Source organism: Abrus precatorius, unplaced genomic scaffold, assembly GCF_003935025.1.
Source record: "Abrus precatorius isolate BTA unplaced genomic scaffold, Abrus_2018 Scaffold9, whole genome shotgun sequence".
In the NCBI taxonomy this organism is placed as follows: domain Eukaryota; kingdom Viridiplantae; phylum Streptophyta; class Magnoliopsida; order Fabales; family Fabaceae; genus Abrus; species Abrus precatorius.
This window is the reverse complement of record NW_020874439.1, coordinates 34770973-34782994: the sequence shown is the minus strand read 5'-3', so window position 1 is coordinate 34782994 and position 12022 is coordinate 34770973. Positions and strand designations below refer to the sequence as shown.

The window sequence follows — 12022 nt, the reverse complement described above, 5'->3', positions numbered from 1 at the left end:
AGAATGCCAAGAAAAGCATATACTACAAAATATTGTGATAGAATTGTGTATTAGAGATCTTATCAAATCATCAATGATCAAGCACACTACTGTCAGGTAGACAAAAATCATTGCAAATATCAGTAAGTTTAGCCAAATGCTGCTAGCAGTCAAATCCAAATTGGTCACTACTTGATGCATTATGCTCCTCAAAGATCTTGCTTCCTATTATTAGCTTCACTTTCTTTGGGCCCTCCTTAGGCACTTGTTTTTCTGGGGCCGTTCTCATCTTTTGCATGCATCTCCCAGTAAAGGGCCCAATACTGAGCCTCTAATCATAATAATTAGCTCACATGAACAAATGAGGGGTTTCAGATACAATGGCTTGGCCGTATACAGAAGATGGCTTACATTGTGATTGTAAACTCATCCTTCTACAGTTTATCTACACCAAAATATTGCCATAAATTCAAATTACTCCTCTCTCAATCCATAGAGCACCTTCTACCATGCCCTTGGATGAATGTCTTCATCTGGTTTGAAAGTAATTTATGATGGGATATCTATACAGTAAGATTCTTACATATGGGACAATTGGCTTGTGGGAAAGTTACAGATTGCAGAGGATCTCGGAAAATAAGTTGATCAAATTTAGCTCCATATTTGGAAAGTAATGCATAAAATATGTCAAGACATGCCCCTACAGTATCATATCTTACTTGTTTCTCCTATAGTATATATGATTCTTTAAATTAAATATTTGCGAACGACATAAAAAAAATTGAGTTCATCGATAAAAAGTAAAACCAGGTTTTGTTTCTCTTACTTGACAAACAAAAACTCTTTCGAAGCTGTTTAGGAAATTTTAAACAAACAATTTTGTATAATCATTATCACATTATATGCCCATAATTAAAAATAAATAAATATATACCAAAATATGCCCACATTATGACCATTCATTTATATATAGTTTAATCTTATTCCTCTTATTCTTAAACTAAATGCAACGCTGGCTTTTCATGGTTTTTGAAGAAGACGTTGAACTTTATATAAATTTATACTTTCTAGTGATAACAACTTTTCATAAATAAAAAGGAGTAATTTTGAAAAAAAAAATACCAGAATAATGAGACAATCAGCACCAACAACATAAAATAAGCTCCTGAAAAATTATGCTTTTAGCCATGTTTAATTTATTGAAGAGAAACCAGACTACAGTTTAGCCCCCAAAAATAAAAACAATGGTTTGTTAATTATAAATTTAATAAACAAGACAACTAGGACTATAAATCATGCATAGCACTTTGATCTCAATCCCATGACTACATTAGTAAACTAGGAATTCCAATAGACATTCACTCGTTAGTTAAACTAACAATATAGAGACTTTTCACTGAGAAAAAAAGGTACACCAAATTAGTACAATTGTTTAGTGGGAGGAATCTGACATGAAAGCAACATGTATATTTTCTTGGATCATTATTATTATTCATCCAAATAAAATTATAGGATGTTCATAGATGGGCGTGTGAGAGTGAAAATATGAAATAGATCAATCATCAATAACAAACAAAAGTGTACCTCATTTAACGACCAATCCTACATGCAGCATAATTGACGGATGATAGGCAAAGAAAGTGCGAGATTCTGATGCTTTCAGCTCCAACGGCACCTCTTAGGCCCAAATACTGACACCAAAATATTCATTCATACCTTAAATTTCAGTGTATTGTAAATTTATTTTATTTTTATTTTTCTTATTAGTGTAATATTCTGATTAAAGAAATGTCATAAGCCCTGAAAGAAAAAATTGCTGTTAATCAGTGTAATTTGTTAATTGAAGTAATGGTCTACTACTACTACTATTATACTGTGTAAATTGACTTTGGGAGAAGGGTGCCTCATAGGGAAGCAACGCTATATAGGTTTCCTAAATCCACAAATCCCGGACACTGAACAAGCATTTTTTATTTAATCAAGAATTAAGATTCATTCCCTCTCAATTCAATTACTACCTATGTATATAAGATTCACTACTATCACTCTTATAGAACAAGTCACAATTGTATAATTACCCTCCTTATTAATATTCTTCTTATTCTTCCCTTTATAGGGAATTTAAGAAATTATGGCATTTTCATTCACATTTATGTTCCAGTTCTTGCTTCTTGTCCCAACTTTGATCTATGCTTCTTCAGTTCAATATCCTGAATTAGTGGTCCAAGAAGTACAAAAGTATGTTATGCAGTTCTTTGTTTGAGACATCTTACACCCTCCCTCATGGGGACCTTTTAAAAATCAGATCGATATACCATAAAATGTTCTATCATCAACCTAACTTATGCTGTGTCTTATTCTGCCAAAACTCTTCTGTTGGAAAACAGAACTGTCTTGTAGCTTTTGTTTAATTCTTTTTTCTTTCCACATAAAATCCATCTAGCATACAAGATGGTTTGTACTATTTTAGTGCAGTTCATTAACAGAAGATACAGATATAAATTATTTGAAGATAATGGTTTGTGTGTTAAACTTAGATATCATATTTTTTAAAAAGTGGCAACCTTTCATCCCTTTATAATATATCAAATTAAAGTCTCGAATTAATTTTAGTTTATTTTTCCTTAAAAAATGACTGATTCTTAACTTTTATTGTGTTAAATCTTAAATTTAAATTATTTTAAACCAATTAAGTATATTATTTTTGGAATTTGAATCATTTTCTCTTTTTAATCATTTGCATGATGCACTTCCATTAAAAAAATAAAAATAGAATGTTCTCCTCGTGCTTTTTGTGATGAAACGTTATAGTGACCACAACTTATTGTCGACAGCAGCACTTAAAATAGGGGAAACACATGTTAATGATCCCAACCTTTTACGTCGAAACATGTGCACCTAGTGACCCCAGCACATTTGCATCCTTTTCTTTTTCGTAGGAGCATCTATTAGCATAGGAGAAATTTGGGTTTTATTCTCATTATCAAGAATATTTTGAAGACTACATGCATGTACTTGCATGTTTGAGCATATCATATTGAAAGAAGCACCCTTTTTTTTTTTTACTGTAGGAGCATTAATGTGTCAAGGAGAAACTTGGGATTTCTTTCTTGTGGAACGGGCAACCCCATTGATGATTGTTGGAGGTGTGACCCCAACTGGGAAAAGAACCGCAAGCTTCTAGCCAATTGTGCTATTGGGTTTGGAAGACATGCCATTGGTGGGAGGGATGGCAAAATATATGTGGTCACTGACCCTAGTGATAACCCTTTGAACCCAATGCCAGGCACTTTAAGATATGCAGTTATTCAACTAGTACCTTTGTGGATCATATTCAAGCATGACATGGGGATCAAACTAGAGATGGATCTCCTCGTGAATTCTTACAAAACCATTGATGGAAGAGGAGCAAACGTGCACCTTGCTGGAGGGCCTTGCATCAAAGTGCAGCACAAGTCCAACATCATAATTCATGGCATACACATCCATGACTGCAAACGGGGTGGCAATGGATATGTGAAGGACTCTCCTAACCATCGTAGCTGGAGAAGAAGATCAGATGGTGATGGGGTGACAATCTTTGGCGGGAGCCATGTTTGGGTGGACCATTGCTCCTTGTCAAGTTGTTTTGATGGCCTAATTGATGTTGTTCATGGGTCAACGGCTATCACCATTTCTAACAATTACATGACGCACCATAACAAAGTCATGCTCTTGGGCCACAGTGATTCCTACGAAGAGGACAAGCATATGCAAGTTACTGTAGCCTTCAACCATTTTGGAGAAGGGCTTGGGGGAAGAATGCCGAGGTAAGTAGTGTTTTTGTTTTTGTTTTTGTTTTGTTTTTGTTTTTTTTGTTGTATCAAAAGATAAGCGTTGTTTAGCTTGTGCTATTCTTTTGATTGGAAGAGAAAGAATACAGCTTGAATGGTAAATTTCTTGCCCAAATTTGCAGATGCAGGTTCGGATTCTTCCATGTGGTGAACAATGATTACACACATTGGCATAATTACGCAATAGGTGGGAGTTCATCCCCAACTATTTTCAGCCAAGGCAACAGATTTCTTGCCCCGGATGATGAAGACCACAAAGAGGTCAAAGATATATAAACAAACTAAAACAATAATGCCATAATTAGCTGCTAATTAATGAATACTGTTGTGATACAAAATAAAATATGTTGTGTAGCTAATTTATGATTTTTGGCCATTCATGTGTTGAATAGATGGCTTCGCATGGTATTTTTAATATATTGAAAATGTGATTGGTGGATTTCAGGTCACCAAACACTTCACTTCATCAGAGAGCGAGTGGAGGAAATGGAATTGGAGGTCTGAAGGAGATCTAATGTTGAATGGAGCCTTCTTCACACCGTCTGGAGCTGGAGCAGCTGCTAGGTATAATAAAGCGTCAAGCATGGCAGCACGACCACCTATGCTTGTGCCTTCAATGACAGCAGGGGCTGGAGCACTTAGATGCAAAAGGGGCTACCCATGCTACTAGCTGCTAGTATCCAATGCACTAAGAAAACAATTGTGTTTAGTTTTTCGTAAGAATAGAACCTAACAGACATTTGGGTAACATAACGTGTGCTTTTAATTTCAAACGCGTTACCAAACAAATCTTTAATTAAAGAATGGTATAACTTCTTGGCATGCTAAAATTTTCAAATTTCTAGTGAAATTGTGGAATACTATACCAGCTTGGACACCTAATCAATGGAGGACAGAACAGTGCTGTAGAGCAGGAAATTGGACATAGAAAATATTTGAAAAAAAAAAAGGTTGATTTGCCTCCAAAAGATGAGTCTGAAATAACCTCCATGGGCCACAACTTAAATTCAAGGGGCTCAAAAGGCCGCTACCATTGACATGCGCTTTAGAAGAACGATTTTTCAATACGGCGAATTCTAGACATTCATGACAGGTCTGACAATTGAAAAGGCACTCATAACATGAGCCGAAGCACCCGTAAGCTACAATAATGCGTATAACATTTAACACCAACTCAAGGGCCAATAAAGAACACAAGCACACTTTGATTAAAAACTGTTAAGCCGGATGCCATAACTAAATACTAGTATACTACTAATTTGTCATTAACCAATGCCATCGGTTCCAATTATTTTGTCAAGAATTCTTTTAAAATACAGTACACTCCCGTCAAACGTACTCAAGGGCCATAACTCTTAAGAAAAATATAAAACCAAGCCGTATACACTTTCGTTGCCTGGCCTACAGTCTCTCAGCGGCACAACCAGTCAAACTCATTTTATAAGGCCCAAAATAAGAGACCGCAAAATTTCCCTCAGAGCCTACAAAGGTTAGATGATCTAAAATATAACAATTCATAATCCTCAATATAAATTGCATAACAATTGCATTAAACAAAAAAAGAGTCACCCAACACCGATACAAAACCGTGCCAAAATCTTACATGAATATTCGAGTGAACATACGGACTCTAACTACAACAAACCAATGGAAACAAAATACTATCAGCAATTCAGCATCCTGATGTAGAACATGAGTTTAAAAGTATCAATAATCGGATGGGGATATGACATCATCAATTTTCAGTATCATCTTGACAACTTGGGTAGCGAGTAAGATCTGTTGCTGCTTTCCGATCAAAGTTTCGAATACATTTTGTTCACACATGTCATTAGTTCCAACATCATTGCAATCAATGCCGAAGTGAGGGTTATTATCCTAAAGACAGAGTTAACGTAAGTGCCATGATATACAGAGTAGTTTGGTATCAAGTTTAGATGTATAACATAGTTAAAACAATCATCATGCTCAATTTATTACCTTTATTTGCTGGGACTTAACAGCAGATAACGTTTCAATAGGTTGGAGGCCACTATTTTCAGCAAGGGCCATAGGGATGGCCTCCAAAGCATCCCCAAATGCTCTAATAGCATACTGCAGGGAAAGAAAACCAGCAATCAATAAAGCTTTTGCAAATAACAGAGAGTAATTTGAACAAGTAATGAGATTACATTGATTCGTCAATACCTCAAGATCACTCTACACGCTATTTAGTAAATAACAAAATGAGTTTTAATAGTTTCTTTAAACTGGTGGGATCATAAATATAAAACTCCATTTATTTTGATAAGGAATAAAAAGTAAACCCAGACAAGTATAATAATATCCATACCTGTTCTACTCCAGGGTATCTATCAGCAGCTGCCTCCACAGCTATAGAACAGGAAATCTCAGCTGAACCACCACCATATACAATAGAATTGTTGCGGATAAGATTCCTAGCCACACACAAGGCATCATGAAGGCTACGCTTTGTCTCCTCTATGATCATTTTGTTACCTGGCAAACAAGACAGCTACTGTTAATTTGTCAATGTTGCTTAGACATTCATCAGTCATCAAAGTCTATTTTAAAAAGCTCCACAAAATTAAAAACCGTGACTTGAAAGTTGCAAAGCCATTAATACAGACAAAAATTTGAAAGTTCACAGTTCACATCTGAAGCAGTAAAGAAAGAAATACAATAGCGAACAACAGTATGGTTAGAAAATTATCTTTCTCCAAGAAAGCAACTAATTATATGAAATTCATAGAAAACAATGAACAGAGCAAATAGTATACGTCTTTACCTCCACGAATAAATATTGTTACAGCTCTTGAGTTTGCACAATGCTCAATGTACAGCATTCGGTCTTTCGTTGTACCAAAGGACTTTTCTCGTACCATACCAGCCTTAAAAAATCAGATCAAAAATTAATGTCGCTTGCAGTGTCAAATGTACAAAAAAACAAAGCAACATTGTTAGTCTACAGCATCCCAATCCCAACAAAAGATACAATAAGAATGCTACCACAGCCAAATGATTTAAATTACTGACCCCCACAATTGCACGTAAATTCCACATTACAACTGACCTCAAAGAAATTAATCTGCAGTTATTGAAAACCCCAAAAGAAAATCAAAAGTGAAATTGTACCTCACCCAACTTTTCTGGAGTTAACTCCTGGAACCTAGGAACAATTCTTCCACCTGTGTATTCACAAACAGATCATTGCTTTGTTAATAGACATTGCAGAATATCTTAGCAACAGACTACAATCATAAGTCATAAAATCAAAGGTTCTATATTCAACGCATAAGGAGTTTAATCAACACTCACCCGTTGCTATAGCTATCAACTCCAACTCTACACCACCAACCCATCTAACAGCTGGCAAGTTCCTGTGCATCAAGAGATGATTTGCTTCATCGTCAAAACCCCATTGGCAGATGACAAGGGTTGCACCCACATCCTGCAAATCAATGTAATAGTCCCTTTTCAATAAATCCAAAAGCAGTCTAGGAAGCCAAAAGAAAAGGAGTTTATAAAAAGACCAAATAGAGTTCAAATCTCAAAAGACTCGTACACCACCTAAAAGTAAGGAGAAAGATCATTCTAATCAGAAAGTTTAAACAAAAGTAAATTTGTAGATCAAAATCTCCCAACCTTGCATCGTTGAACCATATCATCAAAATATTTCTGTTCCTGCAACCTCAATGTCTGGAACTTCTCCACTGTATCAATATCAACCTTATGCTTAGTCTTTGGCTTCGGGGGCTCAAAGGGGCAAGTCAAGATAGCAATTTTAGCATTTTCAATTTGCTTAGGCATTTGAGGATGGCTCATATCCTTATCAACAACGATTCCATAGATTAACTCGGTATCTTCCAATTTACCCCCAACTTTCCCTTCCACTTTTATCAGATCCAAATTAACATCCTTCCTCTCCAGATCAGCAACAGCAAGAACAGCCTTAACAGCAATCTCCGCCAAACTTCGCTTACACCGATTCACACTGCAACATCATAAGAAACAAACACATAAATCATAAAAAAAAAAGAGCCATAACCACCTCGACGAGACAAATAATTAAATTAAAATTACATTTTGGAAGAGAGCGTAGTCATGCAAGTTTGAACTAGAGGCTCCAAATTGGTTTGTCCAAATTCAAATTTGTTAGCAATACGCTCGATATGTTCAAAAGCGATTCTAGAAGCCATTTCGTAACCCTCAGCGATCCTAATAGGGTGAATCCCTCGTTCAAGGAGTCGTTCAGCTTGTTCAAGAAGTGCTCCAGCCATGACAACAACACCAGTGGTGCCATCACCGATTTCGTAATCCTGACTCCTCGAAAGCTCAACCATGAGCTTCGCAATTTGGTTGTCAACGTCCATCTGCTCCAAAATTGTGGCACCATCGTTCGCTGTAAAAAGGGAAAAGGAAGACGGTAACGGTAACAGTAACGGTGAGAATGAGAGAGAGAGAGAGAGAGAGAGAGAGAGAGAGAGAGAGGAACTGACTGATGGTAACGTCGCCGTCGGGACTCTGAAGCATCTTGTCCATGCCTTTGGGGCCGAGAGAGGTTCGGAGAATGCGAGCGACAGCTTTGCCGGCGGAGATGTTGGCTTTCTGAGCATCGAGACCTCTGAGTCTGCTCTTCTGTTCTTGTTCCTTTAGGATTATGAAAGGCCTTCCGAACTCGTCGAAAGCCAACGCCATTTCTGATCCTTTGTTTCTCAGTCACAATCGCGATTGGAGAAGAAGGTGAAGAGTGTAGAAACAACAGCAGCAGCAACAACTGCACTCGTCTTAAGCCCTAACTCCTTCCCTTTCGTTGTGTTGCGTTTTGCTTCCCACCTTTTTCTGATATTTCAATTGCCAAACCCCAACCCGATACTAGTTTTGGGCTGGGCTTAGATGGGCTGGACACTCAGATCTTATACAATCTGGTTCCCAAGCCCAAGTCCATTTGTCAATTATTAGCTCATTTAAATTAATTATTCTGAAATTTCTTGTGCTTTCAATGAATTTTTAAGATTAAAAAGTTGTTAATGAGATTCTTATTTTTTTAAAATAATATTTTCTCAATAAGATACGTTATCTTTTGTTGAATTTTTAGGATCTATTTTAAAATTTAGATAAGCTATAACATGGTTAATTTAGCAAAACACTAGACGGCTATTATTGAGTAGAGAGTCAAAGTTTTTATTGGATAATTGTTGATTTAAGTACAAGTAGAATTGAACATATTGAAAAAAGTCTTGTTATTCTAAAACGAAGGAGATTTTGGTGACTTATTAATTTAGACCATTTCCCATGTCCCAACATATCATCATAATTTAATTGTTTTCATGAAAATATGTACCACAACAATGAAAAATGTAGCACAGAATTTAAAAAAAATAAAATTGGAACTTACTTAACTCAAGACACTAATTAAGGAATCAAATGCGAACATTTTATTAAAATTATATTTAAAATACATCGAAAATTACATAAATAACACATAATAACTTTTTGAATATGTATTTTTTACTTTTAATTCTTTAACAACAATACTCTCAGAACATTAGTTACCATTTCTTTTTTTGTCTTTTTTGTTTTGCAGACATGTAATCTCACAATGTTACTCATATTTTTCTTCTAACAAAATGAACAATCTCCCTACCTTCCCTCCTCTTTCTGATTCGCGTAACAACAGAACCACTGCAAACCCACAAGCATTTCAACTTTTCAAGAAAAATGCTTCAAACTTGGATGATTGTTAAGCAAAAGTTCAAATTGTAAAATACAAGTCCAAAATATATAATGAAAATAACACAAATTTTAACCTTTCACATTGAGAATAATAAGATACTCAACGTGATACTTAAGTACTAAAGTTATCCCGTCCAATGAACTAGTCTTTTGGATTTGACTCTCTTTGTATGCTTAAGTATGAATTGAACTAGCTATCTCGAACATTCTACAGTGAAATCAATCCCATAACAGACGAAAAAATGTGTAACTTCACCAAAGTCTATGTTGAACACAAAAATTCCATTAATTCGAGTGGTTTGGGTCATACACAGCAAGGGCAAGGTGAGTTAAGTTGGTCTAGTTAATAGTGTAGCTGTTGGAGTTGGGGGGTGGCTTGGCTAGCAACAACTGTGTGAGAGTACGCAACACCCTGGTCCCAATATATACATCACTTTATAAAAACAACGTAGCCTTTTTGTTTACTTAACATAAATAGCATAGCCATCATATGATATAAATAAATGATAAAAACTTAGCTTAGGGACACAGAGAATGACACTATTATTTTGACCCTCCTCCCAAAAAAAATATTATGTAATGTAGAATTGACTTTCTTCTTACGTGAAGCTAATGAAAATGTAAAAAATATTCAAAATAGGAAAAAGTGAATCGTTTTTATACCCCATGCAGAACGGTCGTGGTTACATCATAGACCCAAATTAAAAAAAAAAAAAGGTTCAAAAAGATTGACGATTTAATGGATTGACAGAGGTGAGGGAGGGTAGTGTTTTATTGCTTCTTTTTTTGTTAGAATCTTCAAGTTTTGTTGTCTATGTGACTCAATTATGAATTATTAGACCTACCTTATTATATGATATTCGTTTCGTCCAATGGATGTCAATGCATTAACAAAATGATGAATGGTATTAACAAGGCGTGTACACGGTTGGTAAAGATCCATTCTACTAGCTATTGTGGACATTGAATGGGATGCAAATTAGGTGAATTGCGTATTTGGAGAAAAATGACTCCATAGTGAATATCTAAACAAAAAATATAGCTACTTATGTTGGTGTTAATTATACAAACCATTGAGTTAGAGTCTAGTTTTGTTAGCATTTTCCTGTTCATTTCTCGTAGAATATTAATTAATGATGGTGATGGAAAGATCCTGCGATTGGTGGTTAGGGCACACTACCCTCTTTTGAGAGCATTCATGTATTTTTCATTCACATTCATGATTTAGAAAGAGAAATTAATGTTGAACAACTAATGGAATGTACAACTTTTTTATTTAGACCGTAATTATCTTCTTACTGAAGACAATTTTATTTGAGTAATAAAAATATACACCTTTGAATATTAAGAAAAATAAAAAAAAATGATAGGTATAATGAAGGCTGTGATGATAAAAATTTTGAAAAATATACTGTACTATAAGATGACAAAGTAAAAATAAAAAAAATAAAAATATCAGTTATTTATAAGATACGAAAGTGCTAAAAAAAGGAGAAGAAGAAAATATATACAACAATAGAATTTAATTTTTTTTCTAAATGTAAGATTATTATATTTTTTTCTCTGTTTTTTTATTGTAAAGTTATCTTATAAAAAATATTTATATTTGAGTCATGAATAATCACTTAAATTGTTTAAGGCTTTAAAATAAATTAAATATTATCACTTTAAATAATCTATCTCTTAGTTATAAATGGATATTTTACTATATATTTAAAGTAAGAAGAATTTATAGATAATTTCTGAGAATAATGTATAATTTTTTTATTTTTTATATACTTCATCAAAATAAAATATATAACTAAATTCATGACACAAAATCTTATTAAAAAATAATAAATAAGTGCTTAGTTAAATTATTTATTTAAACATGTTCTTAAAAGTGTTCAATCAATCACAGTTTTGATAATGTTGTTTCTTTCAAAATTTCATTGAAATATATTATAAAACATATTTTAAACACAACTAAACATCTGGGTAGTTACTCGATAAATCAATATCAATTTAACACAGTCTGTGTTAGAATCATAAATTCATTATTATGTCAATATTTAAGCTTACCTAACAAGAAATATAGCAAGGGAAAAACTTTTATTAGGGGTATTAATATGATGGATTTATATATACTTAACTTGGTCCTTATTTAAATCTTAATCTAATCATGTATAAAACGAGGTTCGTCAATTAATTCGTTGACATATATAAATTTCAAAATTATATAAAAAGCAAGTATTCTATCTTCTTAATTTGTTATTACATGTTTTCCCTCCCTAAAGCTGTGGATCTTTTAACAACAAAACTGGTGCTAAGAAGTTTCATTCTCACTACACGTGATTTCACTCGCAAAAACAAGCCTAAAATATTCCTTTGCCATTATTCACTATTGTGCATAATATAATAATAATCTATTAAATTAGACGCGTAAACTCAAATACCACTTGAGTATACACTGTAAATATATAATTGGCAAATTA

At 34.1% G+C, this 12022-nt stretch overlaps 2 protein-coding genes across 3 annotated transcripts; one reads left to right on the top strand and one right to left on the bottom strand.

The window, feature by feature from the left end:
- The first annotated feature begins 2110 nt into the window (after positions 1-2110).
- Positions 2111-4482, top strand: LOC113849813 (probable pectate lyase 5). The gene is made up of 4 exons (XM_027479997.1): positions 2111-2217; positions 3051-3788; positions 3935-4073; positions 4258-4482. Exons 1-4 carry the CDS (start codon positions 2111-2113, stop codon positions 4480-4482), a joined length of 1209 nt encoding a protein of 402 aa, XP_027335798.1.
- A 565-nt stretch (positions 4483-5047) lies between these two features.
- LOC113849201 (T-complex protein 1 subunit epsilon) lies at positions 5048-8662 on the bottom strand. Of its 2 annotated transcripts, XM_027478920.1 has the most exons (9): positions 8312-8662; positions 7896-8214; positions 7458-7806; positions 7131-7263; positions 6948-7000; positions 6601-6703; positions 6145-6311; positions 5793-5906; positions 5081-5690 (listed from the first exon to the last, which is right to left on the bottom strand). In XM_027478920.1, the coding sequence occupies exons 1-9, from the start codon at positions 8508-8510 to the stop codon at positions 5520-5522; spliced, it is 1608 nt and encodes a 535-aa protein (XP_027334721.1). In that variant the 5' UTR covers positions 8511-8662; the 3' UTR covers positions 5081-5519. The 2 variants fall into 2 exon arrangements, with proteins under 2 accessions (XP_027334722.1, XP_027334721.1); XM_027478921.1 differs by having other exon boundaries at positions 5048-5690; positions 7896-8636.
- Between the last annotated feature and the right edge of the window lie 3360 nt (positions 8663-12022).

Bases quoted from the DNA above. Each gene is read 5' to 3' on its own strand.
- LOC113849813 (XM_027479997.1), top strand. From the start codon at position 2,111: ATGGCATTTTCATTCACATTTATGTTCCAGTTCTTGCTTCTTGTCCCA. The intron at 2,218-3,050 runs GTATGTTATGCA...TTTTTACTGTAG, and splicing joins GTGGTCCAAGAAGTACAAAA to GAGCATTAATGTGTCAAGGA. The intron at 4,074-4,257 runs GTCAAAGATATA...GGTGGATTTCAG, and splicing joins ATGATGAAGACCACAAAGAG to GTCACCAAACACTTCACTTC.
- LOC113849201 (XM_027478921.1), bottom strand. From the start codon at position 8,428: ATGCTCAGAAAGCCAACATCTCCGCCGGCAAAGCTGTCGCTCGCATTC. The intron at 7,807-7,895 runs GTAATTTTAATT...ATGATGTTGCAG, and splicing joins ACTACGCTCTCTTCCAAAAT to TGTGAATCGGTGTAAGCGAA. The intron at 5,907-6,144 runs GTATGGATATTA...CTTTCCCTGCAG, and splicing joins GATACCCTGGAGTAGAACAG to TATGCTATTAGAGCATTTGG.